This window comes from Lepidochelys kempii, chromosome 5, assembly GCF_965140285.1.
Source record: "Lepidochelys kempii isolate rLepKem1 chromosome 5, rLepKem1.hap1, whole genome shotgun sequence".
Classification (NCBI taxonomy): domain Eukaryota; kingdom Metazoa; phylum Chordata; order Testudines; family Cheloniidae; genus Lepidochelys; species Lepidochelys kempii.
In genome coordinates, this window is record NC_136384.1 from 51775120 (window position 1) to 51802602 (window position 27483).

Below are 27483 nucleotides of genomic sequence, written 5' to 3' on the forward strand. Positions count from 1 at the left end.
TTGGATCTGTGCCCATATCCTTTTGTGTAAAATGAGCATCATAATCCTTACTCCATAGAATTGTTTCAAGTCTAGTTATTGCTTGTAAAGTGCTTTAAAAATGACAAGTGCTGAGTATGCAGGTCTTTAAACTATTAGATGCTAGATAGCCAGAAGACTAACCTTAATGCTTTAGAATTATATGTTTTCTAATGATTGTACAATGCCCAGAGCTCTGACTGGATTCTTTTTATCAATTGATATTACATGTCATAATCCCCAGGAGGTTCAGTTGCAGGAACCTAGTTCCCAATCTTGCCGTTGACTGTGTACGTGTATATCCCTTTCATCCATCAGTTGTGGGAATGGGTCCTAGTGAGTAACCCTATTAGGTTGCTTCCCCACTCACATCAATTTAGACTATAAATAAGGCATATATTTTTAACATTGAGGGTAATTAACCATTGGAACAATTTACCAAAAGATGTGATGGATTCTTCATTTCTTGAAATCTTTATATGAAGACCAGATGTCCTTCTACAAGGTATACTCTAACTCAACCAGAAGTTATTAGCTTGATGCAGGAATGGCGTGGTTTAATTCTATGGCCTCCGTTACGCAAGTGGTCAGACTAGATGATCATATAGGTCTATGAAATATATTAATTTCTCCTTGCAAAAGGATAGGTGCCACAGAGGGCAGAAATCAAAATGAATTGAGGCTAAGCAGCTGCGACTTAATCAAATTTAAGACAAAAAAAAAAACAAAGCAGCACCTAAAGGCAGCATATCCTGGTGAAATGCATGATGGGGAATGATCATGATCCTTGCCACAGTGAGAACTAAATATAAAATGTAGGGAAAGGGAAGACTTTTTAGTAAGGAGAGGGGAGGAAGGAGATTGAAGGAGCTGGTTCATTCCTAAGAGATCCTGACACTTTCTCTAAAGTGCTGATCTTACAAATTTATCTGTACTGTACCCCACTGTCTCCTTCATTCTCTTCCATCTATCCATTCCCCTGATTTGCCCTTTTCTTGATCACCTTCATCCACCCTTCACTATGACTCTTTTTACCTCTATTTACCCTTTACTCAGTTCTTTCACTTTCACACATGGAGAAGGCACCACAAGGATCAACAGTAGGCATAGGAATCTTCATTCCCCCTCTCTCTGGTCCCATGGGAGGTGGGAGCCAGGTCATATGCAGGGAAAGTGAAGGCAGAGAGGCTGCAGTTCTGGAAAAGTGCTCCCTCCACCCACCCAAGCAAAAATAGGGCATCGGCAAAAATAGCTCAGTGTTAATGCTCTTCTTATGGTGTTTTTGTTGTTTATATTGCAGTAGTGCCTAGTGGCTCCAACTGAGATTAGGCCCTGATTTGTGCTAAACCCTGTACATACAAACAGTAAGATACAGAACCTGCCCTGAAAGTCTAGCAGGTTGAACAGAAAAAGGCACACAGGATTGTTATCCCTTTTTGCAGGGGCATAGAGACACGGAGTGATTTGGCCAAGGTCAAAATGCTGTGGCAGACCCCAGATATTCTAAATCCCTGCCCAGTGCTTTTACCAGCATCCATCCTTCCTCTTAAGTACAACATACTGGGGACAGCAGCAGCAGAGGAATGGAAGCAGTGTGCCTCCTAGGCAACCAGGTTGCATTTGCCAACACAAAATTCCTATTTGACAGCAACAAGTGCACTTTTGGAGGACCCATACATGAGTGATAATTATTAATAGCAAATCATTATGTAGCTGCATCTGGTATGCTTGATTTGAGGTTGTATTTTTTGTATTTAGTCTTAGTTTCCTTATTCCTTAACGTAATGAGATTTGTCTCTGTTGCAGCAGGTTTTTTTCCTCCTGATAAACTACTGTTAACATTCTTTGCCATGCAAAATAATTGAAAACTAAATAAATAGCATACCCCTCAACAACATTACTGTTATAACTGTATCTAGTATGGTATTTTTTGTATTAGTCAATAGGAGGGGAAGAGAATCAGAGCCTACAGTGACTTCATTATACTTTTCCAGGTTTTGTTCTACATGTGAATTGTGTATTCCACATGAGATACGTGGAATTATATTAATAAATTAATTCCAGATTTTGGTTTTGACTAGAGAGGGCAGTTACCTGCAAACAGGGAAGCTGCATGCTGTCTTATGTGAGCTGCAGGATTAAACTAGGGGTCTGCAGAATCTTACTTTAAATTTATATACTGCATCTGTGTGATACATTCCAGAAGTGTCTAATCAGTTAGGACACAATACTATCATGTAACCAACAACCTGGGGTAGACCCCTTGGCCAACTCCTAGGCATCAGCCAGGAGAGATGGAACCTCCCTAAAATGGGGGAGGGCACTAGCGCCCGAACCAGGGCCCCTTTCTCCCACACCACCCCTTCTCTCCGAGGCCCCACCCCCACACCACCTCTTTCCCCCAGAACCCTGCCCCTGCTCGCTCCTTTCCACTCCCTCACCCTGTCACTCATGCTTATGGCTGGTAAAAAATGGGAGGGCCATGTCCCCCTGGTCTCCCCTGTTCCAGCGCCCCTGGCATCAGCTCATTTCTGAATCCTCTAACCCTCCCCCATGCATGGGGGATAGAGAGGACCAAAGGGGACCTCAGTTTGTAAAGACTTTAGACCTACATGCCTCTTACAGGGACATGGTCCACTAGTTACAATCCCAGGTGTCATTTACCTTTGGCAGATGGGCCTTATAGCCTTTAGTTGCACTGGACACTAGCCACAAGTTGCAACCAGTTAATCTTCTTATAATATCTCTTAGACTTCTAAATGCTAGTCTTCATGATCCCAGCTGTGCCTCCACAATGCTGCAAGGCAAAAAAAAAAAAAAAAAAAAAACAACAAAACCCCCACCTGACTTCTGTTAATTTGATCCAATGGGAAAAATTCATTCCTGGTCCTGGAAAACAGGGCAGACCCTCAGCATCCTGGAAGCAACACTCACTATCTACACTTTAGGGAGGGAAGGTGGAACAGCTGAAGAAGCAAGAGTTTAAATTAGCTCTCATCCTCAACCGTCAACAATCAGCTACCAATCCCTGCCCTACCCCCTGGCCAGTGGGATGCAGTGAGCCTGAGGAGTGGGAGAGGCTCAGCTTTGGTTTATGGTCTACTCCCTCCCTCATCCGCCTGGGAGCAGCACATCCCCTTTTTTAGATCCAACTAGCAACCTGCCCCCATTCTCCCATACTCATGGAGGTGAAGGGGAGTATTTTGTTGGGATGCTCTCCCCACTCTACTTCCCTTCCAGGGACAGTGCATTCTCCCTGTGGTCCGACCAAGGGTCTCTGCCTAGGGTAGGCATTGTTGGAGTATAGAATATATGTAACTATATGCATTTTATGTTTGAGAAATGAGGCAAAATATTGGCAACAGAGTTAGCAGTTGGATATCTCACAATACATCATTGCCTTGAATAGTATGATTCCCTTTTGTCATGGATTTACAGGGTCTGTGCTATACTCTGCTTTTAAACATGGGAGTAACGTCTTTACTGTGCCTGTGCCAAAGTTTCCCCCTTTTTTTCCTAGGCAGGCCACAATGCTTTGATGACTCTGAGACTCCAGCATCCCTGTTTCTCACTGTGACTCTCTGCAGTGAGTCCAACTGAAATCAAACTCCTGAGAGATAGTTTATCTTATTAGGGAGCAATGCAAAAAGGAGAGTATTTGCAGCAAGGATCCCTTTTCAAAATAAGGTAGCATTTATTCGTCAACTGGAGTGCAGCATGAGAAAGTCATTTGCTTAGCATGGAAAAATCAAGCTTGTGTCAAGAGTTCATCTTTGCAGAAGGAGTTGCCCCAACAAGCCAGGCAGTCCTTGAAACCATCTTGGCTTTCAGTTTCTCTGGGTATGTCTAGACTGCAATTAGACACCCATGGCTGGCCTGTGCTTGGGTTATGTGGCTGTTTAATTGCAGTGTAGATGTTCAGGCTTGGGCTGTAGCCTGAGCTCTGGGACCCTCCCATCTTGTAGCTCATATCTGACACTTGACCATGCCTCATTCCTTCTTACGCTCAGGGTGTGTCTACACTTCAAGATAGGGATGCGATTCCCAGCTTGAGGAGACATACCCATGGTAACTCTGATCAATCTAGTGTGGTGTCCCACATCTTGAACCCAGGCCTGGGAGTCCCTAGGCAGCTGCTACTAGGGTTATATCTCCAGCCAAATAACTACCCATGGGAGCTCTGATTGGAGGGTTACTTAGCTCGACTGATTGGTCCAACCATGCTGTTTAAACCAGGAGGAGGACCAGGAAGTTTGTCTGAGCAACATGGTGGTTTCCTGTTGTGGTTGCATTGAGCCTGGCTTGTGGCTGCCTCCCGCATCAAGCCCTGTTCCTGGTTCCTGCTTTACCCCTACCCTTCACTCCTGTTCCCCCTGTGCGCCTGCTCCATGCTTGATCCTTGCCTCTAGTCCCACCCTTATGCCTTGCCTCCTATCCTCAGTTACTAGTTCTGGTTCCAACCCTGACATCTGATGCTGACTCCAGCTTAACCCTTAGCTCTTGCATTTGACCTTGTCTCTGACCCTCAGTTTCGATTGCTGGTTCTGACTGTGGCTTGACCCTGGCTCTGGTAACTGGCAGTTGACTCTGGTTCTGACTTTTGGCTTCATTCCCCAACCTGGATGCCTGCTCCACCCACTAGACCTGACTGTCTAGGTCTTGGCTCCTAACATTTAGTGCACTAAAAATAGAATCATAGAATCATAGAATATCAGGGTTGGAAGGGACCCCAGAAGGTCATCTAGTCCAACCCCCTGCTCAAAGCAGGACCAATTCCCAGTTAAATCATCCCAGCTAGGGCTTTGTCAAGCCTGACCTTAAAAACCTCTAAGGAAGGAGATTCTACCACCTCCCTAGGTAACGCATTCCAGTGTTTCACCACCCTCTTAGTGAAAAAGTTTTTCCTAATATCCAATCTAAACCTCCCCCACTGCAACTTGAGACCATTACTCCTCGTTCTGTCATCTGCTACCATTGAGAACAGTCTAGAGCCATCCTCTTTGGAACCCCCTTTCAGGTAGTTGAAAGCAGCTATCAAATCCCCCCTCATTCTTCTCTTCTGCAGGCTAAACAATCCCAGTTCCCTCAGCCTCTCCTCATAAGTCATGTGTTCCAGTCCCCTAATCATTTTTGTTGCCCTTCGCTGGACTCTCTCCAATTTATCCACATCCTTCTTGAAGTGTGGGGCCCAAAACTGGACACAGTACTCCAGATGAGGCCTCACCAATGTCGAATAGAGGGGAATGATCACGTCCCTCGATCTGCTCGCTATGCCCCTACTTATACATCCCAAAATGCCATTGGCCTTCTTGGCAACAAGGGCACACTGCTGACTCATATCTAGCTTCTCGTCCACTGTCACCCCTAGGTCCTTTTCCGCAGAACTACTGCCTAGCCATTCGGTCCCTAGTCTGTAGCTGTGCATTGGGTTCTTCCGTCCTAAGTGCAGGACCCTGCACTTATCCTTATTGAACCTCATCAGATTCCTTTTGGCCCAATCTTCCAATTGGTCTAGGTCCTTCTGTATCCTATCCCTCCCCTCCAGCGTATCTACCACTCCTCCCAGTTTAGTATCATCCGCAAATTTGCTGAGAGTGCAATCCACACCATCCTCCAGATCATTTATGAAGATATTGAATAAAACCGGCCCCAGGACCGACCCTTGGGGCACTCCACTTGATACCGGCTGCCAACTAGACATGGAGCCATTGATCACTACCCGTTGAGCCCGACAATCTAGCCAGCTTTCTACCCACCTTATAGTGCATTCATCCAGCCCATACTTCCTTAACTTGCTAACAAGAATACTATGAGTATAGCTGTGGCAGTGTGAGTGGCAGGAGGGTCTTGCTGCCTTAAATACCATAGACTTGTACTTTGGGTGACTAATCCCGCCTGCTGCGCACACTTCCATGGCTACTGCCATGGTATTTTTAGCATGTTAGATCAGTCAGAGCTAGCATGGGTATGTCTCCTTGAGATGGGAATCGCACCTCCAGCTCAAAGTGTAGACATACCCTCAGTATACAGCAGTACTTGAAAGCAGGGTAAACTGAGGCACACAGGTAGATCATAAAAATATTGCCAAAAATTCCAAGTTCAATATATCTTTCATTAATATCATTAGGTGCACATTTTTCAAGTCCTACTAAGCAATATTGGGATATAATGAGATTGCACACAAAATCATGGCCCTGTGCAAAAGTGATAATCAGGTCAGCCCTTCTCTTAGTGCTGCTGGATGTTCAACATGGGTTCCTAGTGTTCTGAAGTGTTAAAACATTAACACAGCCAAAAAAGTGAGGAATGATAATATGTTGAACTTACCTTTTAAATCCTGGGGGAATTCTGTGCCACTGCGTGTGTGCAGAATTCATGTCCCCCACAGATTTCTTTGAGTCCCTGCAGAAAAAAGACTTTCTGATGGGGAAGCAAAGGGAAGCCGCAAGAGTGGTTGTGCACCCCACCCCAGCAGTGCGGGCACGTTGTTTCGAGCACCTTGAACAACCATTGGAGAGAGTAATCACCGCAGGCTATGATGCCCTGGCTGGTGGTTCCTACCCTGCGCTGGGCTCATATGCTAGTCCCATCTGGGCTGCGGGTAGTGGAAGAAGGGACTTCACCTTTCCCTGCAAGGAGTAGCTGCGGTCGGGTCAGACCCACCCCTGATAACCTCCCCTGACTGCAAGAAACTCCATACCCCCCACTTCCTGTGCCCCCCATCCACCCAACCTCCATGCATCTGGACACCCCCATACCCAAACTCCCCCACCGAGCCTCACCCCTTGCACCCGGAATCCACCCATCAAGCCTCCCCACACCCAAACCCTCACCCTGCCAAGCCTCATCCCCTGCATCTGGAGCCTCCCTGCACCCATCCCCCACCCCGAGTCCCATCCCTCTACATCTGGATCCCCACCCTGCAACCAGACCACTCCCTGCTGAGCCCCCTACACTCAAACCCCCACTTCTGTTGCACCTGGAACCCCCGCTGAGCCCTATCCCCCCATCCCCGCTGAGCCCTATCCCCCCACACCCAGGCCCCTCTGCTGAGACTCAACCACCTTCACCTGGACCCCCCGTAGAGCCCCATTGTCCCTGCCCCAGGAACCCCCCCAATGAGCTGCTGTGCATCCAGATCCCCCCACACGTGGACCCCCCTCCCCACTGAGTTACCCACAAATTGCCCCACCCAGAATCCTCTCCCCTGGACCCCCCGTAGAGCCCCATTGTCCCTGCCCCAGGAACCCCCCCAATGAGCTGCTGTGCATCCAGATCCCCCCACACGTGGACCCCCCTCCCCACTGAGTTACCCACAAATTGCCCCACCCAGAATCCTCTCCCCTCACACCTGGCTTCCCCCACACCAAGCCTCTCCACACTTGGATCCTGCCGGGCTGAGCCTGCCTGCCCCACCTGATGCAACTGGTGTGGAGGGGCAGGACCCAGGGGTGTTTCTGGGGTAGGCCCTTGTGCTGTATCAGATTCGGGTGCAGCTTCACCACTAAGTGTGTCCCGGGGGTGGGGGGAGAGGGGCTTTAGGATGATCTCCCACCTTTGTGCAGCCTCTGGCCTGCGCTCCCCACTGCCATGTTGGAGCCTCAACATTTATTTATTGACAAATAAAATTTGCAGAATTTAAAAATACTGTTCAGAATTTTCATTTTTTGGTGCAGAATTCCCTCAGGAGTAACCATTAGTTTTGTTTTCACATTTTATTTTTTCTTAGGATTTTCTCTTAAGATTTTAGCTGCAAACATTAAGTAGTGAACTAACTTCTATGGGGTACCACAGATGGTATTTTGCAGATGGTTAATCTGAAGCATGAAGAGGTTAAAGCCAAATGTTTAAAAAACTAGCTCAAATAAATCATAAACTCGAATCTTTGGACTGATTTTCGGAGCTGTTGAGCATCTAAAATTTCCATTATCTTCAATTTTAATTTTCTGGAAATGCTTATGAAAATTTTTAACTCAGTGATGTGCCCAAGACTGCACAGTAAGTCATTGCCAGAGCAGGTAATAGAACGTGGTCTCGTCTCCCAGGCTTAAATTCTAAACTACAATAGAGTAAGAAGACCAATAACTCTGTACACATCCAGTAAAATGAGATCACAAAAAACCATCTTACATTCTTCTTTTTTGTGTGAGTGTAATCAAGTAGCTATCTCAGTACTCAGAGTAGCAGCCGTGTTAGTCTGTATTCGCAAAAAGAAAAGGAGGACTTGTGGCACCTTAGAGACTAACAAATTTATTTGAGCATAAGCTTTCGTGAGCTACAGCTCACTTCATTGGACGCATACCGATGAAGTGAGCTGTAGCTCACGAAAGCTTATGCTCAAATAAATTTGTTAGTCTCTAAGGTGCCACAAGTACTCCTTTTCTTTTATCTCAGTACTGTCATTTTGATTCTAATTATTTGCAAGTGCAAAGTTGTGTGTGAAAATCTGGTGGCCAGTTTGAGGCCCTTTCAACATCTATTCTGGTTGAATTTTGTGCTGTGCTTGACTAAATTATGGTGTATTTTAAATGTCTTTCAGTACATAATTTTTGTAGAAACGTTAACATATCAATATGTCACTCAAAATGAATTCTTCTGACTCAGATTATTTAGTTTTAAGGCAAAATTTTATTATTAAGCTATTGATGCTCATCTCTGATCAGTCCATGATTCCAGCCTCAATTGTACACTCGTTAAATTTTCAAACAAGCACATTCGTGCTTTTTCCTATGCTACCTCTCACTTTTTGGGGGGTGCTCCAAGTAAACATCCGTGAATCTGTCTCATTGTTCTCTTTCAAATAGCTCCTCAAATCTCTGCTATGCTTACAAAACACTCAACAGTTAGGCTGCTGGTGTACAGAGATCACTCTCTGTGATACTGACCAATATTGTCTCTTTGTTTCCTTGCACTCCCCCATCTGTCATTTAATGTATCTTGTCTTATACTTAGATTGTAAAATACGTGGGGTAGGGATCATCGTTTTATTCTGTGTTTTGAACAGCACCTAGTACACTGGGATCCTGGTCCATGGCTTGATCTCCTAGGCACTACAGTAATACAAGTAGTAATAATTAATAAAAAGGGAGTGTCAAAGGTTGTACCTCCCCTGTAGCACCCCCTTTTGGCCATGTGTGGCTCTGCTGAAGCCTGCCTCAGTTTCCTCTTAAGTCAGAGCCTTTTAAGAGACTACACAGTCCAGATATTTTTAAAAATTGCCCTTCTTGGGTCAAATTTATTAAGCCTTACTTGACATCTTTCAAAATAGAACCCAGATTTACATAGTCTTCATCCCAGTTTCACTGGGCTTAACTCCTCCAACCTGAGGGTCTGTCCTGTCTTTAAAATTCACCTCTTCGGGCTCCATTCCCAAGATGGGTACAGCCCCTCCTCCCTAAGAGTCTGTGTTCCTGCTTTCCTAGCACTTTTTGCCCAGACTTCTCCAGAGGCTTTCCTTGCTGCTGAGTCAGGGCCCTTCAGGAACCTTCTTATTCCTTGCAGTGTCTGGAGGCACCTGCCAGCAATCACCAGCAGCTGTCTCCCTGTTTATAAAGTGCAGCTGCCTTTCTTTATGCCAAGTTGGGCAGCAGATTATTGGGACCCCAGGTGCACTGGACCCCACTCCCTATGAAAGAGGCCAGTCATTCTGTGACAGGGAGTTTGTATGATGGGGAGCCATACAGTTGTCTAGTTTTTGTCATGCAGAATACATAAAAACTTCTCCAGTCTAGCATAACCCTTATTTTTTCATACAACTATTGCAAATCTTGATCTGTGTTCTTCTTCCAGTGAGCGGTAACTACTAGCCTAGCAGTTCTTAAAAAGACACAATTAATGTAATCTTATGGTGTAAACTGCTTTAACGGGAAGCCAGCAGAATCCTAGATTCATCAGTGACAGCTGATTGTTCATGCAGTCATTTTTAATCATCTTCCTAATCCTGTTCCAGTAATTTCTAACCAGGGAGGCCCAGCAGATGTTCTCCACATCCCACAGTTTAGCACAGCTTCTCCAGCTTCCTTTCCAGTTTAAAAAGAAATTGAGACTAGTTGGACTTAGGTACCAGTAGAAGAGATAATATAATAGTTTTATTTAACACTTTCAGAAATAGAGGACGATGATCCTCCAACTTGATCACACTGTTCTTTCCATTGACTTATTTTTTTAATAGTGTGCTGCTAATAAAATGAGTTCTATTTTTTTCCTCTCTTTCCGGATACACTTAAAAAAGCCCTTTTGTGCAAGAGCTGTGTATGTTAAAATCAATGCTTATCATCCTTGTAAATCCATCCATTTGCATACTGAAAGAACAGCTTAAAAAAGGAATGACAATCTTTTGATATATGTACAAAGTACAGAATTTTTATTTAATCTTTAGCCTTCTACAAGTCTTCATTACATACTTCCAGGAGAAACAATAATAAAAATAATCTAACTGACCCAGATGCCTAATCCAAAAAATATAAATGCCTGTCTGTTAGACTAACAGATAAAAATGATGGTAGCTGATATAAATCTGTCCACAAGGTCATAAATATTTACTCTCAGTCACAAACAGCATGTTTACTGAAATGTGATTTTTTTTTATGACTACTGTCTAAATCAAAATGATGTGGAAATTGAACTGCTACTTAGAAGACTTGAGCAATAGTACTATTATTGTTTATATACGAGCAATCACACACACACCATGATGTTGAAAATCCAGGAATGTGTCACAGCTACTATCTTCTTTTCTAACTTGTTTGTAACAAATGCTTTTGATAAATAAGTAACATTTATAAAAATATTTGAAGTCCAAGGATTACTTCAGGATTCTTTTAAAAAATATATTATGGTGCTTTTGCATATACTTGTTGAGAGGTGAACCCTACTTTTAAATATTAGTTTGTGTGGAAAGTATCCACTTATGGTAGGATAGACAACTTGCCATGGTGTTGGAGAGCAATAAATATGCTCACAACTTTTTTAAAAAGCAAGTGAATCTTTAATAACTTCCAAAAATCTTCAGTTTTCTGTGCCAGCCATACCCACCAAGAGCTCGGTCCTGCTCCAGCTGAAGTCAATGGGAATTTAACGTTGACTTCAATAGGAACTGAATCAAACCTCTAGTCTGTCATTTTCTTAGACTAACAAGGCATTTATATCATGCTCATCACCATAGTAACTGAATGCTTCTAAAATCTATGTCATCCAAATCCTAAGACAAAATTTCCCTTGAAATCACTACAAGTTTTGTTTGAGTGAGGGCTGGGTTATCTGACCTTACAAGACAATATAGAGAGTGCTGTGAAATCAACTCTCCTCTCTCCCTCCTACTTCAATTATACCTAGAAAGTAAATTAATACTTCTACAGATCTATATATTTATTCTCATTTTATATTTGAATTTCCATCGTTATGAAACCCAGTAGAAACCAAGAACTTATAAAGACACATAGGTCACATTGATTTAAAAATACATACACATCACCTAGCCTAGTAATTCTGTACAAAATATGAAATAAATAGTCAAATCTCTGTGGTGTTAGTGTAATTGTTTTCTACATTTTAAAGATTATTTTAGCTGCATTGTGTCATAAAAAGGATCTTCTCTAATGCTCTTTTAAGTGGGTCCTTCCACAACTCATTAAATGTTTCTTACCCTACGTGGTACTCACATTTAAGTGGTAAGCATTGTTGAAAGATCATGGTTTTAGAGGATTGTCCTTTAAATGATGTACTGACCCTTTTCAGAGCTTTGGAGTGGTTTATCTCTGAAAATTCAATAGCTATGAGCCTTGACTTTCATTGTGAACTCTATTAAATGTGAATCTTTCTACTTTAGCTTGTTCCTATGATTTTTACTTATCTTTTGCTAATTTCTGTGCCCAAAGTCTTCTATATGAAACATTGTTAATATAGGATTTAGGAACTTAAGTTCAACGAATAATCTAATTCCTAAAGAAATAACTTCCTTTTTATGTATACCTTTCCATGGTCATATGGTATGTAGTCTACCTGAAGTTAATTAAAATGAAATCAAATATCCCAGTATATGCACTAGCATAAAGGCAGATGGATGTAGTAAATATATATACATTCTAATTAATAGGATCTACTTTGTAGTTTACTCATTACTAAAGAAGCAGCACCTACTGATGCATAATAGTTATATAGTAGTACATCTAATTTTGACGATTGTCAATATTTTTCATAAAATTAATCATTTTAATAGGGAAAGTGTCTCATGGACAATCTTTCCCTCCTGTTTGCAATTAGAAATTAGATTTAAATATTGACTTGAGACATTCTTTCTACCCATGATTGTAGATATTGTCTGTATATGTATTTCTGATCTTCTCTTCTTCTTGATACATTCCTAGATCTTTCTGTTTTAAAACAACCATTAACTCTGAAGATATACTTCATATTTTCTTGATGATTTTTGAAATTGCACTTTCCTCAGCGGATTTCTTGTATCGTCACCGCAGCTGAGCTGTGAACTTGACACATAAAGTAAAATGTTCCAGACCGTGTTAGTCTGTGTCAGCAAAAAAAAACAAACAAAAAAAAAACAAACACAAAAAACACAAGGAGTACTTGTGGCATCTTAGAGACTAGCACATTTATGTGGGCATAGGCTTTCGTGGGCTAAAACCCACTCCATCAGATGCATGCATAAAATAAAATGTTTGTTTACAGCACTGCAGGGTTACTATTTGTACCAATGGCTGATGGAGCAACAGGAAGCTGAGTTAGATATCTCACTACTGCTTAGAATGACTTGGAGCTTACAGTTAGACTCCAGATACAGAAGTAGTTATGTTTAGTGGGGAGAGCATTTTGTCTCCTCATACTTTACATTTACCCGAGAAGACTCATTTTATACCAGCTTACTGTTCAGTGCCCTATCCTGAAGTCCTTCACTCACAACTCCCATAAACTTCACTAAGGCCATGTCTACACTACAAAGTTAAGTCAACTTTATGTAAGTCGCCATGGAGCCTCCAATTTAAACAAGTCGATCTTGTGTGTCCACACTACGCTAATTGTGTCGTCGGAGTGCATCCTCACTGGCAGGGCTTGCATCAACGCATGGAGCACTGCACTGTGGGTAGCTATCCCACAGTGCAGATACCCAAGTGGAATTTTGGGTTGGGCTTGCAATGCCTTATGGGACCAAAACATTCGCATGGGTGGTTATGGGGACATAGTGTTAGCCTCCCATGATGCACTTCCCTCCCTCCCTCCCTGAAATCAACGGCAAACAAACCGAGCCTTTTTCAAGTCTTTTTTCATAAGCCTTGGTTACGTGCGTGGACCCCATAGCACGATAAGCGTGGGCCCTGCTCAGCTGTAGCATTACAAACAGCTCGCACCTTATCTTACAGTATTTACACAGCCAATATAGGAGCTGCCACATAGAACAATATGATGCCACGCATGCAGCCCTGCTGGAAGACACAGAGCGGAGCAATTCACAGTTGCTGACGACAGTCATGCATTACCTTGACAAGGTTGAGCGCCGTTTCTGGGCCCGGGAAACAAGCACTGACTGGTGGGACCGCATTGTTATGCAGCTATGGGATGATGAGCATGGCTAAAGAACTTTTGAATGCGTAAGGCCACTTTCCAGGAAGTGTGTATAGAGCTTTCCCCAGCCCTGAAGCACAGCAATACTAAAATGAGGACTGCTCTGACAGTGGAGAAGCGAGTGGTGATAGTTCTGTGGAAGCTTGCAACGCCAGACTGCAACCAGTCAGTGGGACATCAATTTGGAGTGGGTAAATCTACCATGGGATCTGTTGTGATCCAAGTTTGCAGGGCCATTAACAGATTCCTGTTAAGAAGGGTAGAGACTCTGGGCAACATGCAGGACATAGTGGATGGTTTTGCTGCGATGGCGTTCCCTAACTGTGATGGGGCAATAGATGGAATGCATATCCCTATCTTGGCAACAGACCAGCTTGCCAAAGAGTACATAAACAGAAAGGGATACATCTCAATGGTGTTGCAAGCGCTAGTGGATCACAGGGGCCATTTCACTGACATCAACGTGGGATGGTCGGGGAAGGTGCATGATGCACGTTTCTTTAGGAACACAGGTCTGTTCAGAAATCTGCAAGCAGGGACTGTCTTTCCAGACTGCAAAATAATCATTGGTGATGTTGAAATACCAATCGTGATCCTGGGAGACCCAGCCTACTCCTTGCTCCCATGGCTCATGAAGCATACACTGGTAGCCTGGACAGCAGTAAGAACCAGTTCAACTGTAGACTGAGCAAGTGCAGAATGGTGGTGGAATGTGCCTTTGGACGTTTAAAAGGCCGCTGGCATTGTTTGCTTACTAGGTTAGACCTCAGTGAAAGCAATATCCCCATTGTTATTGCTTCCTGCTGTGTGCACCGTAATATCTGTGAAACAAAGGGAGAAAAGTTTCCTCTGGGGTGAGGGAGTGAGGCAGATCACCTGGCAGCCAATTTTGAGCAGCCAGACACCAGGGCAATAAGATGGGCACATCGAGGGGCTCTGCATCTCCGTGAGGCTTTGAAAACCAGTTTCAGCAATGAGCCAGAGTAATGTGACACTTATCTGTGTTGTTCCTTACTGAACTGTCCCCTCCATTGCATTTTCTCCCCTGTAAACTCCACCCCACCAACTACCATGTGTTGAATGAATAAAGAGCCTTTTCCCCTCAATCCATTAAATTTTATTATGCACACAAACACACAGAGACAGCAAAGAAAAGTAAGATAACTTGGGGCAAAAGGGCTGATAACATTGTAGGGGGAGAAACAAGGAAAGCTTGCTTACAGATGCATTGCAATAGCAATCAAAGGGGTGGGAATGGGCGCCTTCTGGTCCTTGTACCCTCCTCTGGCGTTGAGTGCAAGGGATACCGAAAATTCCCTCCCCCCAATTCCCTCCCCCCACCCCATATGACATTTTGGGGAGGAGGATGTAGAACTGGGTGATGATGGCAGCAGGTTCAGCATTGGCTGCAGAGGGACTCTAGTATCCAGTTGCCTTTCTTGAGCCTCAACCAGACACCTCAACATGTCTGATTAGTCCTTCATAATCCTCAGCATCTCTTCATGCATGGCACATTCTAGTTCCCTGCATGGTCTCCTGTCCTCTCTGTCCATGTCCAGGTTCTCGGACAGTGCAATCCTCCATGTGCTAAGCTCTGTCTTGTCACTCTCAGAGGTGCATTAACTCATTGAACATGTCCTCCCAAGTCTTCTTTTTCTGCCTTCAAATCTGGGAAAGTTTCTGTCCCAGTGTGGAGGATGCGCCGACAGACAAGGTTTCAGCTGCAAGGAATGCAAATCACAAACAATTATTTTCAACTGTCACTCATACCCACAGGAGAGGTCTTTTCTAAAGTAGCATTTGAGAAAAATAAAAGAAATTGACCTAAGGTTAAAAAAAAAAAACAACGCAAAGAATGAACTACAAAGATGCCATCCTTAAGTCACCCTGTTGTACACAAGTATTGCAGCTGTTAAAAGAATTATTCTATGATGTCTTCTATTTGAAAGCTTTAGAACAATGAGTTATCATAAGTGTCATGAAAGCTGCTATAAGAATATAGGTTAAACTTCAGCTTTGCATTTTATGGCTTTCATCAGTTGAAACTGAATCCTTAGCAGTGTGTAATGTTTTGGGTTGTATCAAAATTCATAATATTTTATTGTATGTTATGCCTGTGTTTTACTTAGCAGCATTTTTAAAACAACTTTTTTGCCCCTTAAAATTCGCAGTACTTCTTTACTGTTGTCTTTGGCCATGAAGGGCAGAAGCCACTGGAGCTCCGTTGTGAGGAAGAAAGTGATGGAGATGAATGGGTAGAAGCTATCCACCAAGCTAGGTATGAAACCGGCCTCTTAATTTATTCTAAACTCCACTTTTTATTCTTAAGAAGATGGTAGAGATTTTTAATCTAAATCCACTCTCTCTTAAAAAAAAAAAGTAATTTATTTTAGGCAAATGTATACTTACATTCCCTAGGTGAGTTTCACTGGATAGAGTATTACAGATACAAATTGTTAAAGGCACATGTGTTCTGTATCACAAACATCAGTGCTCTAGACAAAATTTGTTTCAGAGAACATGTTTTCTTAGTGCAAAATACTTAGGGATTAATTCATTTTAAACGCAAGAGCTGCTTGGTTAGTAACTTGCAAGTCAGAAATAAGTGTTCTGTAGCCATAGAAATGAGATAGCGAGTGACTCACAAAAATGCCTTCAGATACGAGGGTACAAAAATGCGGAGACTGAACTATATTTATATAATAAATACATTTCAATAAATAAAATGCCAGTCACAAAATTTAAATCCAAAACACTTTCTAGTGTGCAAAAAATGAAAGGGTTGTAGACCGTCACTTGACTGCATTATGACTTTCTACCACCCAGTACCCCTTTCCTCAGAAAGGGCCTGGGTGAGGAAGGTGAGGATTACAGCATAATGTGAAAGTCAGCCAACTCAGGTTTTGCGAATTGAGCTGTAGAAATGAAGGCCCTTTCCTGAAATGCATTTCCTCCAGGCCCGTCCCTCATTTCAGCAATCACAGTTAATCTGAACTGCTATGGTAATATACCGAGAGGGCAGCAGTCTCTGAGTTGCTCAGGATCCAAACCTTGTAAATACATAAATGGAAATGGTGTTGCTCTTGACTAAAAAATGAGCATGAGTTTTCATTTGCAATTATTTGTTGATGTTGTAGAGGGTCCTGGCTCCACTCCAGGCAGGCTTTTTGATGTGTGATATGTATAAAAGGGGTTACAATCCCAGCCTCTCTTTTCCTCACCTCCCACTTGTTGAGGGTATGTGGTTCAGGGGTCCTCTTGAACACTGAGGAGGAACCTAAAGAAATTGAATCAGGGCCTGAGAAGCAGCAACCCAAAGACTGCAAGAGGAACCATTCTTGCAGAGGATGGAGATGGTGCACCAGAACCACTGCACACTATGCAGGGTAGGAGAAAAGGGAGAGTTGTTCTTAGAAGGGGTGATTGTTTTACAGCAACTCAGCACAGCAGTGCTCTGAGTCAGGGGAGCTGATCTGGGTAGAAATGAGGGAACACATGAGAGGGAACAGATAATTTAGGCCTGAGTGGGGTTAAAAAAGGCAGGTTTTCCCCACAGATCTACAATATAAGGGTCAGAAAACCAATATACTGGGTAAGGATTAGTCTGAGACCACCAAACTCATTTTCTCTTGTTTTTTAAATCAGTATTTGAACTCTGGCCTCCAATTGTGGCCTAAAACACAGGTTTTCACTATCAATAGGTTTTACACGGACCCCGTAAAGACAATGTTGCCCCCATCCCCATCTTGATCTAGCCTCTCCTTCCATCAAAATCACATTTATCAGGTGTCTTATCAAATTTCTTTATTTGCTGGAGAACTTTTGATGGATTCAGTAATTTTATTCAGTTCTGTCATTCTGTATCATATTATAAAAGTATAGAATTGCTGCTCTTAAAATGTAAAGCTGCTTTTCCAGGAAGTTACACATTCACTTTTCTTGTATAGGTGTCCAAACCAGAAGAGTAACGCTAGATGAGATGGGTGCAGCTTGTTGTATAAATTCTTTGCCTCCCTGTAATCTGACAGTTCAATACTTTGATATCACTTTCTTTTTAATGAGGATTTTTTGATATATGAGTTATTTAATGATACACCAGCACAGTATTGTAACTGACTCCCGCCCTCCAGCCCCAGGGTGTCACTATGAGCCCTGTGGTACACCAGTCCTAAGTGCCTGGTAGTGTGCTCGGTATACCATACGCTCAGAGGCAAGTCCTGTAGGTGCTTCAAGCTTTAGGCCCTTCAAACTCTAGACCTTGGTGGGTCCCCCATAACACTGAATCTGATGAGTAACACAAGATGCATTACTACGGTTGCCTGGAAAAAACATTACACTTTTAGGATGGCTCTAAGTCACATAAAAGGTTGATAAACACAAGTCCCAGTTCAGCCCCAAGGATGGTTCAGTCCCGGAGTATGAAGGTGGGGCTCCTCTAGTTTAGGGCAGGGATACTCGCTCAAGGCCACCCCTTTCCAGAGACAATCACGTGCTGGCCTGCAAATCCCTTGGCCACGGTCCTGTCCTTTTATGTAGCGCCTGCAGTCTCATTCAGGCCCATTGCCTCACTGTTTGCAGGCCACTCTTGAATGTCCACTAGCTGTAGCTACCACTGGCCCCTTTGCCAACCACCAGTTTCTTCCCAGCCCAGTTCTCAACCCTTCAGTCCCAGCTCCTAAACTGCCTGGCCTCCTGCTCCTGCTTCAACACGTTGACATCACTTTGTTTTTAATGAGGATTTTTGGATATAAAGGTTGTTAATTAATGGCACATCAGCACAGTATAAGTATCAGATAACTTGCTCCCTCCTGCTCCTGCTTGCCTCCAGCTCCCTCCTGAGCCAGGTCCTTTCTGACCTCTGATTTTACTTCTCTTCCCTGTGCTGGAAGTATTGTGGAGCAATCTTTTGGCTGGGAGTAACATAGTTCTTAGTAAACAGCCAGCATAGCTGTATAAATCACCTTACTAAATAAACTGTGAAGAGCTGGCAACTCTAGTACATATTGGGGATGGGAAGGAAGCAGATAGAAATATCAAAAGGCAAACCAAACATGTGAGATCATCTAAAAAAATCCTCATGATTTTTGGAGGTCTGACTCATGCCTTTTGGGGTGGGCAATACCACAGCAGTTTGGAACCAAACCCAGCAGGTTCTTTTTGCTAGAGATTCAGATACATTAGATTTACTTGGAGTTTCATGTTTGCACATGGAATTTCAGAATAAATATTTATTTCAGAATAAATCATGAACCTCCCCCACTCCACCCCTTTTAGTTTCTCTGTCTCTTAACAGAACCTAGGACTCAGCTTTAACTTAGAAGACCTTCTTGGAAAGGAGGATTATTCCAGGGGCCTAAAACTTTTCTTTCCCTGATCACTCAATCAGGGGAAAGGGAGAAAAGCCTGTTCATACTCCACTGTGGGTATGTTTTAGGGGAAACCAATAACTACTCCCCATATCTTTAATTTTGATGGTGAAGGAAATGTTGCCTGGTTTGGAAATTGGTGCCATCATTTCTTACAACCCTAGCTAGTAAATAGGACAAGCATCATAAGTACACTTCAAAAGAACAAACAATTTTCAGTCCTTTTTCACAGGTCTATATAGCGAAGTCCTTGTTCCTTAATGGAGCATGCCTTACAGGGGGATAGTGGAAGTCTAGACTGACATATAGCTCACTGTGGGATGTACATAATTATTCATGCAAGATAAAGTTTTTCTAGGCATTCCTCTAAAGGAAGGAGTGTTAGCAGATGAACAAAATAAAAATAAAATAAATATCACAATTTATAATCCAACTCTGTAATTTATATAGATTGTGACCATAGCAACTGCTAACAGTGTTGCTTTGCTCTGCCATTTAATGTAACTTTGAGCTGAAAACAAACATAATTTTCTTTAATTCTTAATTGAACAAATTCAACAGTAAAACTTTATGAAAGGGAAAAAATAGAAAATAGGGGCTTCTTACTTATCCCTATATATGTTTGAGTTCCCTAAAGCTATTCTTTCCATTGTTCAGGTTAATTCCCATTTTTTTTTCTTACATATAACATAAACACAGTTGTCATTAAACATGGGAGGAGAATAAAGGATCGGGGCTTAATTTTCCTCTCACTTACATGAGCTTTTCATCAGTGCTATTCCTTCTGATTCACATAATTGTAAGGGAGAGAGAATTGGGGTCTTAGTTATTGCTTCTATTTCAGACACCTTTAACTGCCACAGATGCTTTTTGACACTTAAGAAGAAGACTGACTACTCTAGAGTCTGCAAAATAAATTCTTGAAAACTGAAAAATAGGTGCACTACTACAGATTATTTTTAATGGCTGTATCTCATTTCAACTATTGTTCATTCCACTAATAATATATAGGATGTTTCCTGATTGATTTCCCCAGGAATACATATATTGTGATATTAATTATTGAAAAAAGCCCAGCGCTGTTTGGATGGGTGGTTATTGTTATACTATTATTATGATGATGATTACAATAATTAAATGATAAAAATAAACACTGTAGAGAAAAGTTTCAACATTTTAAATCCTTTTCATAATCCATTAAGAGAAAAAAATCTTGTTTTATGATGGCTTTGGGAACGCCCTCCAATTAATTTAAATATGAGCTTTTTTCCAGGTCAGCAATTTAATGTAATAGCCATATTCAGTGTTGGAGCCCTCCAGTACATGACTCCATTAATTTTTAATGAATTGACAATAAATACATAAAAAAGAGTAAAGTCAGAGAATATGCATATTTTAAGTTTTTCTTTTTATATCAAGTCCCAAAAACGAAGAAAAAGTATTCATTATTAAATGATTGTTGCAAAATAAGAGAAGTTTAAACATCGGAAGACATTTAGTCAAAATAACTTGGTATTGCCCTTTCTACCCCATACCCTTTGCAGACATAAGAGTGGAAGGAATTCAGTACTCAGCATTTTGAGTGAGAGTTCATAGACAGAAATAAATCACAATCAAGTAGAACAGCACATACTAAAGATTCTCAGTGGTAGCAGATGACAGAACAAGGAGTAATGGCCTCAAGTTGCAGTGGGGGAGGTTTAGGTTGGATATTAGGAAAAACTTTTTCACTAGGAGGGTGGTGAAGCACTGGAAAGTGTTACCTAGGGAGGTGGTGGAATCTCCATCCTTAGAGGTTTTTAAGGCCCGGCTTGATAAAGCCCTGGTTGGGATGATTTAGTTGGGGATTGATCCTGCTTTGAGCGGGGGGTTGGACTGGATGACCTCCTGAGGTCCCTTCCAACCCTGATATTCTATGATTCTATGATTTAGTGCTCCCTCGTGCAAGATTTTCTGCAGTCTGGCTATGATCTGGCAAAAGACTTAAGCAAGTGCTTTACTTTAAGTACCAGTGCTCTCATTGACTTCAGTGGGACTATTCATATATTGAAAGCCAAACACATTAGGATTGTTTCTACCATATGGAACCTATGTTGGCATAGCCATGTAGAGACAGTCTACACCAAGAAAAGGAGGTTTCTGTTGGTGCAGGAGTACCAGGTACCTGAATGAAGTTAGCTACATCAGTGGAAGCATTCTTCTGTTGGCATAGCTAGGTCTGCACTGGGGTTTTTGTAAGCATAGCTATGTTGCTCAGAGGTTTGTTTTTTTCCACACTCTGACTGATGTAGCTAGGCCAATTTAATTCTTAAGTGTAGACCGAACCTAAGTACTTTGCTGGATCAAGGCCAGAGTGCACAGCACCTTGCAGAATCAAGCTTTCCACACATCTCTAGTACCTATTTAAGAGAGGTTGAATCACATGGAAAAAAAAAAGTCACGTGAAGAGATTGTATAGGAAGAACTGATTTGAAAACATGACACCATGAAAATTCATTTTCTTTTTACCCAGAAGATGAGTATGGTACTGCCAGTAAGTGTTCTGGTCATGGCATATGGTCTGGCTTAGAGATACAGTCCCTTGACAGAAAATAATATGGAGCAGGAATAAATTACTAATACAGGAGTTAAAGAAAAACAATAATGGCATAATTTCTGGATTAGTTTTTTAAAAGATTCTATTGCTATCTCAAACTTGTTGAAAAACAAAATATTGAAAACCAAATTATTGGATAACTACAATAAATATGGGAACAAAAACCTCCTTCATGATTAAGGGCATGTTACCAGAGTGATAGGTACAGATGGATAAAAATAGTCCTGGAATTAATGCCAAATACTGAAAGCAGGAGATAATTTTTTTCATTAAATGCTTTGTTTTTAATAAAGTTCCTGGGCTTGTCCTGAATATAAGGAGCTCAGATAAATGACTCTGAGATTACCTCCCTCTCTGATGGGGCAAACAGAAACCTGCAATAATTATGATACATACACCTTGTGTAAAAATACGGAATGTTAAAATATAATTACACATTAGAGATTTGGCTGCATTATGATTAAACTATGAATTATATATTAAGCAAAAGAAACACAATATTGTGAGGCTCTTTTACTCATCACACAAGATAGGTTTAGTCTATCAATACTATATAAAAAGATATGGAAGTCAGCATTTGGCTTATTTACTAATTAATATTTTTCTCCCTAGTTACTCAGACATTCTGATTGAGAGAGAGGTCTTAATGCAGAAGTATATTCATCTAGTTCAAATTGTAGAGACCGAAAAGATTGCAGCCAATCAGCTTCGACATCAACTTGAAGATCAAGACACGGAAATTGAAAGACTAAAATCTGAGGTATTTGCATGCAATCACATTACTAAAGTGTCAATGATTTAGTATAGTTTGATTACTTTGTTATCTCTATTGCATAATGTCCCTATTCTTGCAATCTTTGTGGACCTATAATAGGTCAGTAAGGAAAATACTCAATAGTCCCGTTAAAAACACTAGGTCAGAATTTTCCTTTTAAAGTTAATTACTTAGTGATTATTTAGTTTATTTAGTTGCCTTATTGGCAGAGTATTTTAAAAGACCCATCAGTTTGTGATTTGGATTCTGCTATTCATATTATTTACTGTGTCTTAACAGAATGCAGTTGAAAAGCATTTGTTTGGTCCTCAACACATTTTTCTCTGGCTTAATTTTGTTGTGATTCAGCATTGTAATCTATACCGGTGTAGTCTGTTCGTATAAAATAATGCTTGATTGGATAAGGGATTTTCATAGATTCATAGATTCTAAGGTCAGAAGGGACCATTGTGATCATCTAGTTTAACCTCTTGTATAACACACATCATAGAATTTCCCCAAAATAATTCCTAGTGCATATCTTTTAGAAAAACATTCAATCTTCATTAAAAAATAGAAAAGGAGTACTTGTGGCACCTTAGAGACTAACCAATTTATTTGAGCATGAGCTTTCGTGAGCTACAGCTCACTTCATCAGATGTTTACCGTGGAAACTGCAGCAGACTTTATATACACACAGAAATCATGAAACAATACCTCCTCCCACCCCACTGTCCTGCTGGTAATAGCTTATCTAAAGTGATCAACAGGTGGGCCATTTCCAGCACAAATCCAGGTTTTCTCACCCTCCACCCCCCCACACAAATTCACTCTCCTGCTGGTGCTAGCCCATCCAGGAGAGTGCTAGCACCAGCAGGAGAGTGAATTTGTGTGGGGGGGTGGAGGGTGAGAAAACCTGGATTTGTGCTGGAAATGGCCCACCTGTTGATCACTTTAGATAAGCTATTACCAGCAGGACAGTGGGGTGGGAGGAGGTATTGTTTCATGATTTCTGTGTGTATATAAAGTCTGCTGCAGTTTCCACAGTAAACATCTGATGAAGTGAGCTGTAGCTCACGAAAGCTCATGCTCAAATAAATTGGTTAGTCTCTAAGGTGCCACAAGTACTCCTTTTCTTTTTGCTAATACAGACTAACACGGCTGTTCCTCTGAAACCTGTCATTAAAAAATAGTTAGTGATGGAGAATCCATTGTGGCCAATGGTTAATTACTCTCACCATTAAAAATTTACACCTTATCTCCTGAGGTGGTAGAGTCTGGAAGAAGCACTCAGTCTCTGGAGGAGGAAGCACCTCCTAATGCTATTTATGTTTCCTCTGGCTGGAGCAGGAGCATCACTGTTTGTTTCCAGAGAGCTGTGTCCAGGTCTCCTCACCCAGAAGGATGTTTATAATGCTGTACAGGTGTAAGAGGCCCCCAGAAGATCCTTGAAAGAGAACAAAGTGCTACATATTAGATACTGTAACTGAACATTTCTAAAATCTTGAAGAAAACATTAATGGTATTCTTGTTTTTGTCAGATTGTAGCTCTCAATAAAACTAAGGAACGAATGCGGCCTTATCAAGGCAACCAGGAAGATGAGGATCCAGACATAAAAAAAATTAAAAAGGTAAACTGTCATGTACCCTGCTTGGGGGGAGAAAATGGAGATAAATGTACCTGTGTTGGTTTACTGTACAATTAGTTTTGCTTTCATTGATTGTTTCCTAGTTTGCTATCCTCAAGTGTAAAGCTGCTCATTTCACCCTGTCTGTACCTAAACCAGTTAAGTCACAGCAGCTTTTAACATTTCCGTTGTATGAAAGCAGAATATTTAGTTACATGTTACTTAATAGGGTAATCTTTACTTGCTATGTACATGATCATTTTTGTCATAAACGAGTTACATAGATGTAATATTGTTGTGACTTCAGAGCAGTTAGGAACATTTGGACTCAAGCAATCGGCTATTTCCTTGTTGGTGAAGAAATATGTGACTACTTTATCCACCATTTGTGCAGTTCTTACAGAACATGATTTTGAAGAGGGTTGTTTGGTAGCAAAAATAGAGTTCAGCTTATGTCTCATTACTGCAAATAGTACACTGCTTTTGGAAATTCAGAAAACAGTTTGATATTAGTTTTCAGCTTGATCTTTTTGGTGGTAATATCTTCAGGATGCTGTAGACCAACATTCAAAAGGGCCTCAATTCAGTCTTTATTTGGACCTTGTAAACTTAGCATATGCAACAAGTGCATGAGGAGTTTTTAGTATCATTTCCTGTGCATGCAGGTAACTGTGCTCCAGAAATGTGCCTTTGGGGGTTGCATACGCAAAATTTTACAGACACACACACAAATATAAGTTATATTTTGAAATTTTGACTCGTGCTTACCACACCCATTAATGATACTCCTTTGTGTTATGACTGTGTACTTGGGTTTTCACTCAGCCTTTCTGGGTGTGGTAGTCCAGGAGTCATTCTGGACTAACTGTGAGTTGATGCCACATTGTCTGGGTTTCCCTTGCTACCTGCACGGGCCTTTATAATGAAAGCTAGCCACAACCTTAGGTACAGAGAGACTACTGCTTTTCTACAGTAAGGTCATACAGTTGCTCAGTAAATACACATCTTGATAGTTGTATTAAATTGGGTTTATTTTTAAACTCATTTCTTGAAAGTAACATGTTCCCATATGAGGTTTTAGATTTCCCTTGGAAGAAGGTGTAACTGCATATGGCACCTGAGCTTATGTTAAAGGTACCAGTACATATCTGTGATACTTTTCCAATCTAAATTCTAATAGCAGATTTTACTGAACAACTATAGTATTTGCTCTAATAAATGGATATCTTTAAAATGTACATGCATGGCAATCAGAGAGCAGTAAATCATTAGAGGCCTTGGCAATTAACAAGGGGGTCTGCACAGCATATTCATATATTTTGAAATGAAGATATATGTGATACAAACAGCTCTTGCCATGATGAAAAACTGGCTTAATTTCTTTGTTTGTTGTTAACTTTTTGAACGTGCTTCTCATTACTCTCCTTGTTGTTCTGTATTTGATCAATTTTAGGTTCAGAGCTTTATGCGAGGCTGGTTGTGCAGAAGAAAATGGAAGACAATTGTCCAAGATTATATTTGTTCTCCGCATGCAGAAAGCATGAGAAAGAGAAACCAGATAGTTTTTAACATGGTCGAGGCTGAATCTGAATATGTGCATCATCTTTACGTTCTTGTAAACTGTTTTCTCAGGCCCTTAAGAATGGCTGCAAGTTCAAAGAAACCACCTATTAGTCACGATGATGTTAGTAGCATTTTCCTCAACAGGTAGTTGATTTTTGTCTACTTCATCACATTGTGCTTCAATTTTACAGTAGTAAGGTTGGTGGATAACATTTTGTCCTGACTTTTATCGTATGCAACCTCACTGAAGTAAATCATGTTTCCTGGGGTGTAAGTCGGAGCACGATCTCTCCCCTGTTTTAAATTATACCTGTTTGACCTCTCTGCACACATTCTACTTTTTCCTCTGCTGAAGGAGGAAAGTAGAACTGTCTCTTCATGATGCACTGGGGAAGAAACTTCTCTGTCCTTTCCTTCTTTTTCTCAAGAAAGCAAGACAAAGCTTAACGCATTCACATGGTCCTGGTAGATCCTAGGGATGAGCATGCTGAATTTTGTTCATATTTTCTTTTGTCCTGCCTAAAGAACCGCTTTCTCACTTGCCTGTCTCTCCAGATCAGCTTTCCCTACAAGGAAGAATGATTCTTTGCACCAGGCAGCTTGATACTATAGCACCCAGATACTGTGGTGACAAACAAGTGCATGAAAAATGGGCAGATAGTCAAACTGAATGAGGAGTGGGGGTGGGTGTATGCCTCTTATTATAGATGCAATCTTGGTGGCTTGTAAGGCATTTATTAGAGTGCATGAGAATGGCTGTGATCAGTAAACAGTTTGAAACAGTTGAGGCAGTACTGCATAGTACTCCAACTATTGGTTAGTTAGTAACCTAGCTTTCTGGCTTTGTTAATTCTGAGAACCAAGTGCTGTTCTGGGACCTTTGAAACATGCACAGGCCACGCTACTTGATCTTTCATGCTGATTTCCTTGTTCTGCATGTTTCCTCCCTAATGTCTGCAAGTCAAACAGATAAATTCAGAGGAGGAAATCTTAATTATGAGCAGTTTTGTTTATGTGCCCTGCAAGGTTTCCTTTCAAGACCAAAATGCATTATCACATAAATAGCTCTAGTGAGTTATATTGTCATTGACCTAAGATGGGCAATTTTAAAGCTCACACTGAAGAAAAAAGCAATAAGGTATACTGGCACCATGTAGACTTGAAAAAGTAGACAAAACCTCAATATGGCTTTCTATGTCTTACTGCTGTGTTTAAGTTAACATAATGCATTGTCCAAAATATTCCTTCAGTTGGTACACCTGCTCAATAAAAAGAAAAGGAGTACTTGTGGCACCTTAGAGACTAACCAATTTATTTGAGCATGAGCTTTCGTGAGCTACAGCTCACTTCATCGGATGCATACCGTGGAAACTGCAGCAGATATTATATACACACAGAGATCATGAAACAATACCTGCTCCCACCCCACTGTCCTGCTGGTAATAGCTTATCTAAAGTGATCATCAAGTTGGGCCATTTCCAGCACAAATCCAGGTTTTCTCACCCTCCACCCCCCTACACTTGGGGGTGGAGGGTGAGAAAACCTGGATTTGTGCTGGAAATGGCCCAACTTGATGATCACTTTAGATAAGCTATTACCAGCAGGACAGTGGGGTGGGAGCAGGTATTGTTTCATGATCTCTGTGTGTATATAATATCTGCTGCAGTTTCCACGGTATGCATCCGATGAAGTGAGCTGTAGCTCACGAAAGCTCATGCTCAAATAAATTGGTTAGTCTCTAAGGTGCCACAAGTACTCCTTTTCTTTTTGCGAATACAGACTAACACGGCTGTTACTCTGAAACCTGCTCAATAACGTATGTGGAATTTGTTATTTAATAAACAATTTTAATAAAATAGCTGAACATTTGAAAGACTATATCCCTGTAATCTGCTTTAGGTGTTTTTATAATGACTTAGATTTGTACCTAAAAAAAGTTGAATTTTTAGTTATTAAATACTAAAAAATAGATGCAATATGTT

At 41.4% G+C, this 27483-nt stretch overlaps 1 protein-coding gene across 1 annotated transcript in view; it reads left to right on the forward strand.

The window, feature by feature from the left end:
• Window positions 1-27483, forward strand: part of RASGRF2 (Ras protein specific guanine nucleotide releasing factor 2) — a 215597-nt gene that overhangs the window by 36483 nt on the left and 151631 nt on the right. The window contains exons 2-5 of the mRNA XM_073344380.2: window positions 15765-15871; window positions 22168-22315; window positions 23851-23940; window positions 25391-25644. Coding sequence (XP_073200481.1) covers window positions 15765-15871; window positions 22168-22315; window positions 23851-23940; window positions 25391-25644 — 599 coding nt within the window. The remainder of the gene's footprint in view (window positions 1-15764; window positions 15872-22167; window positions 22316-23850; window positions 23941-25390; window positions 25645-27483) is intronic.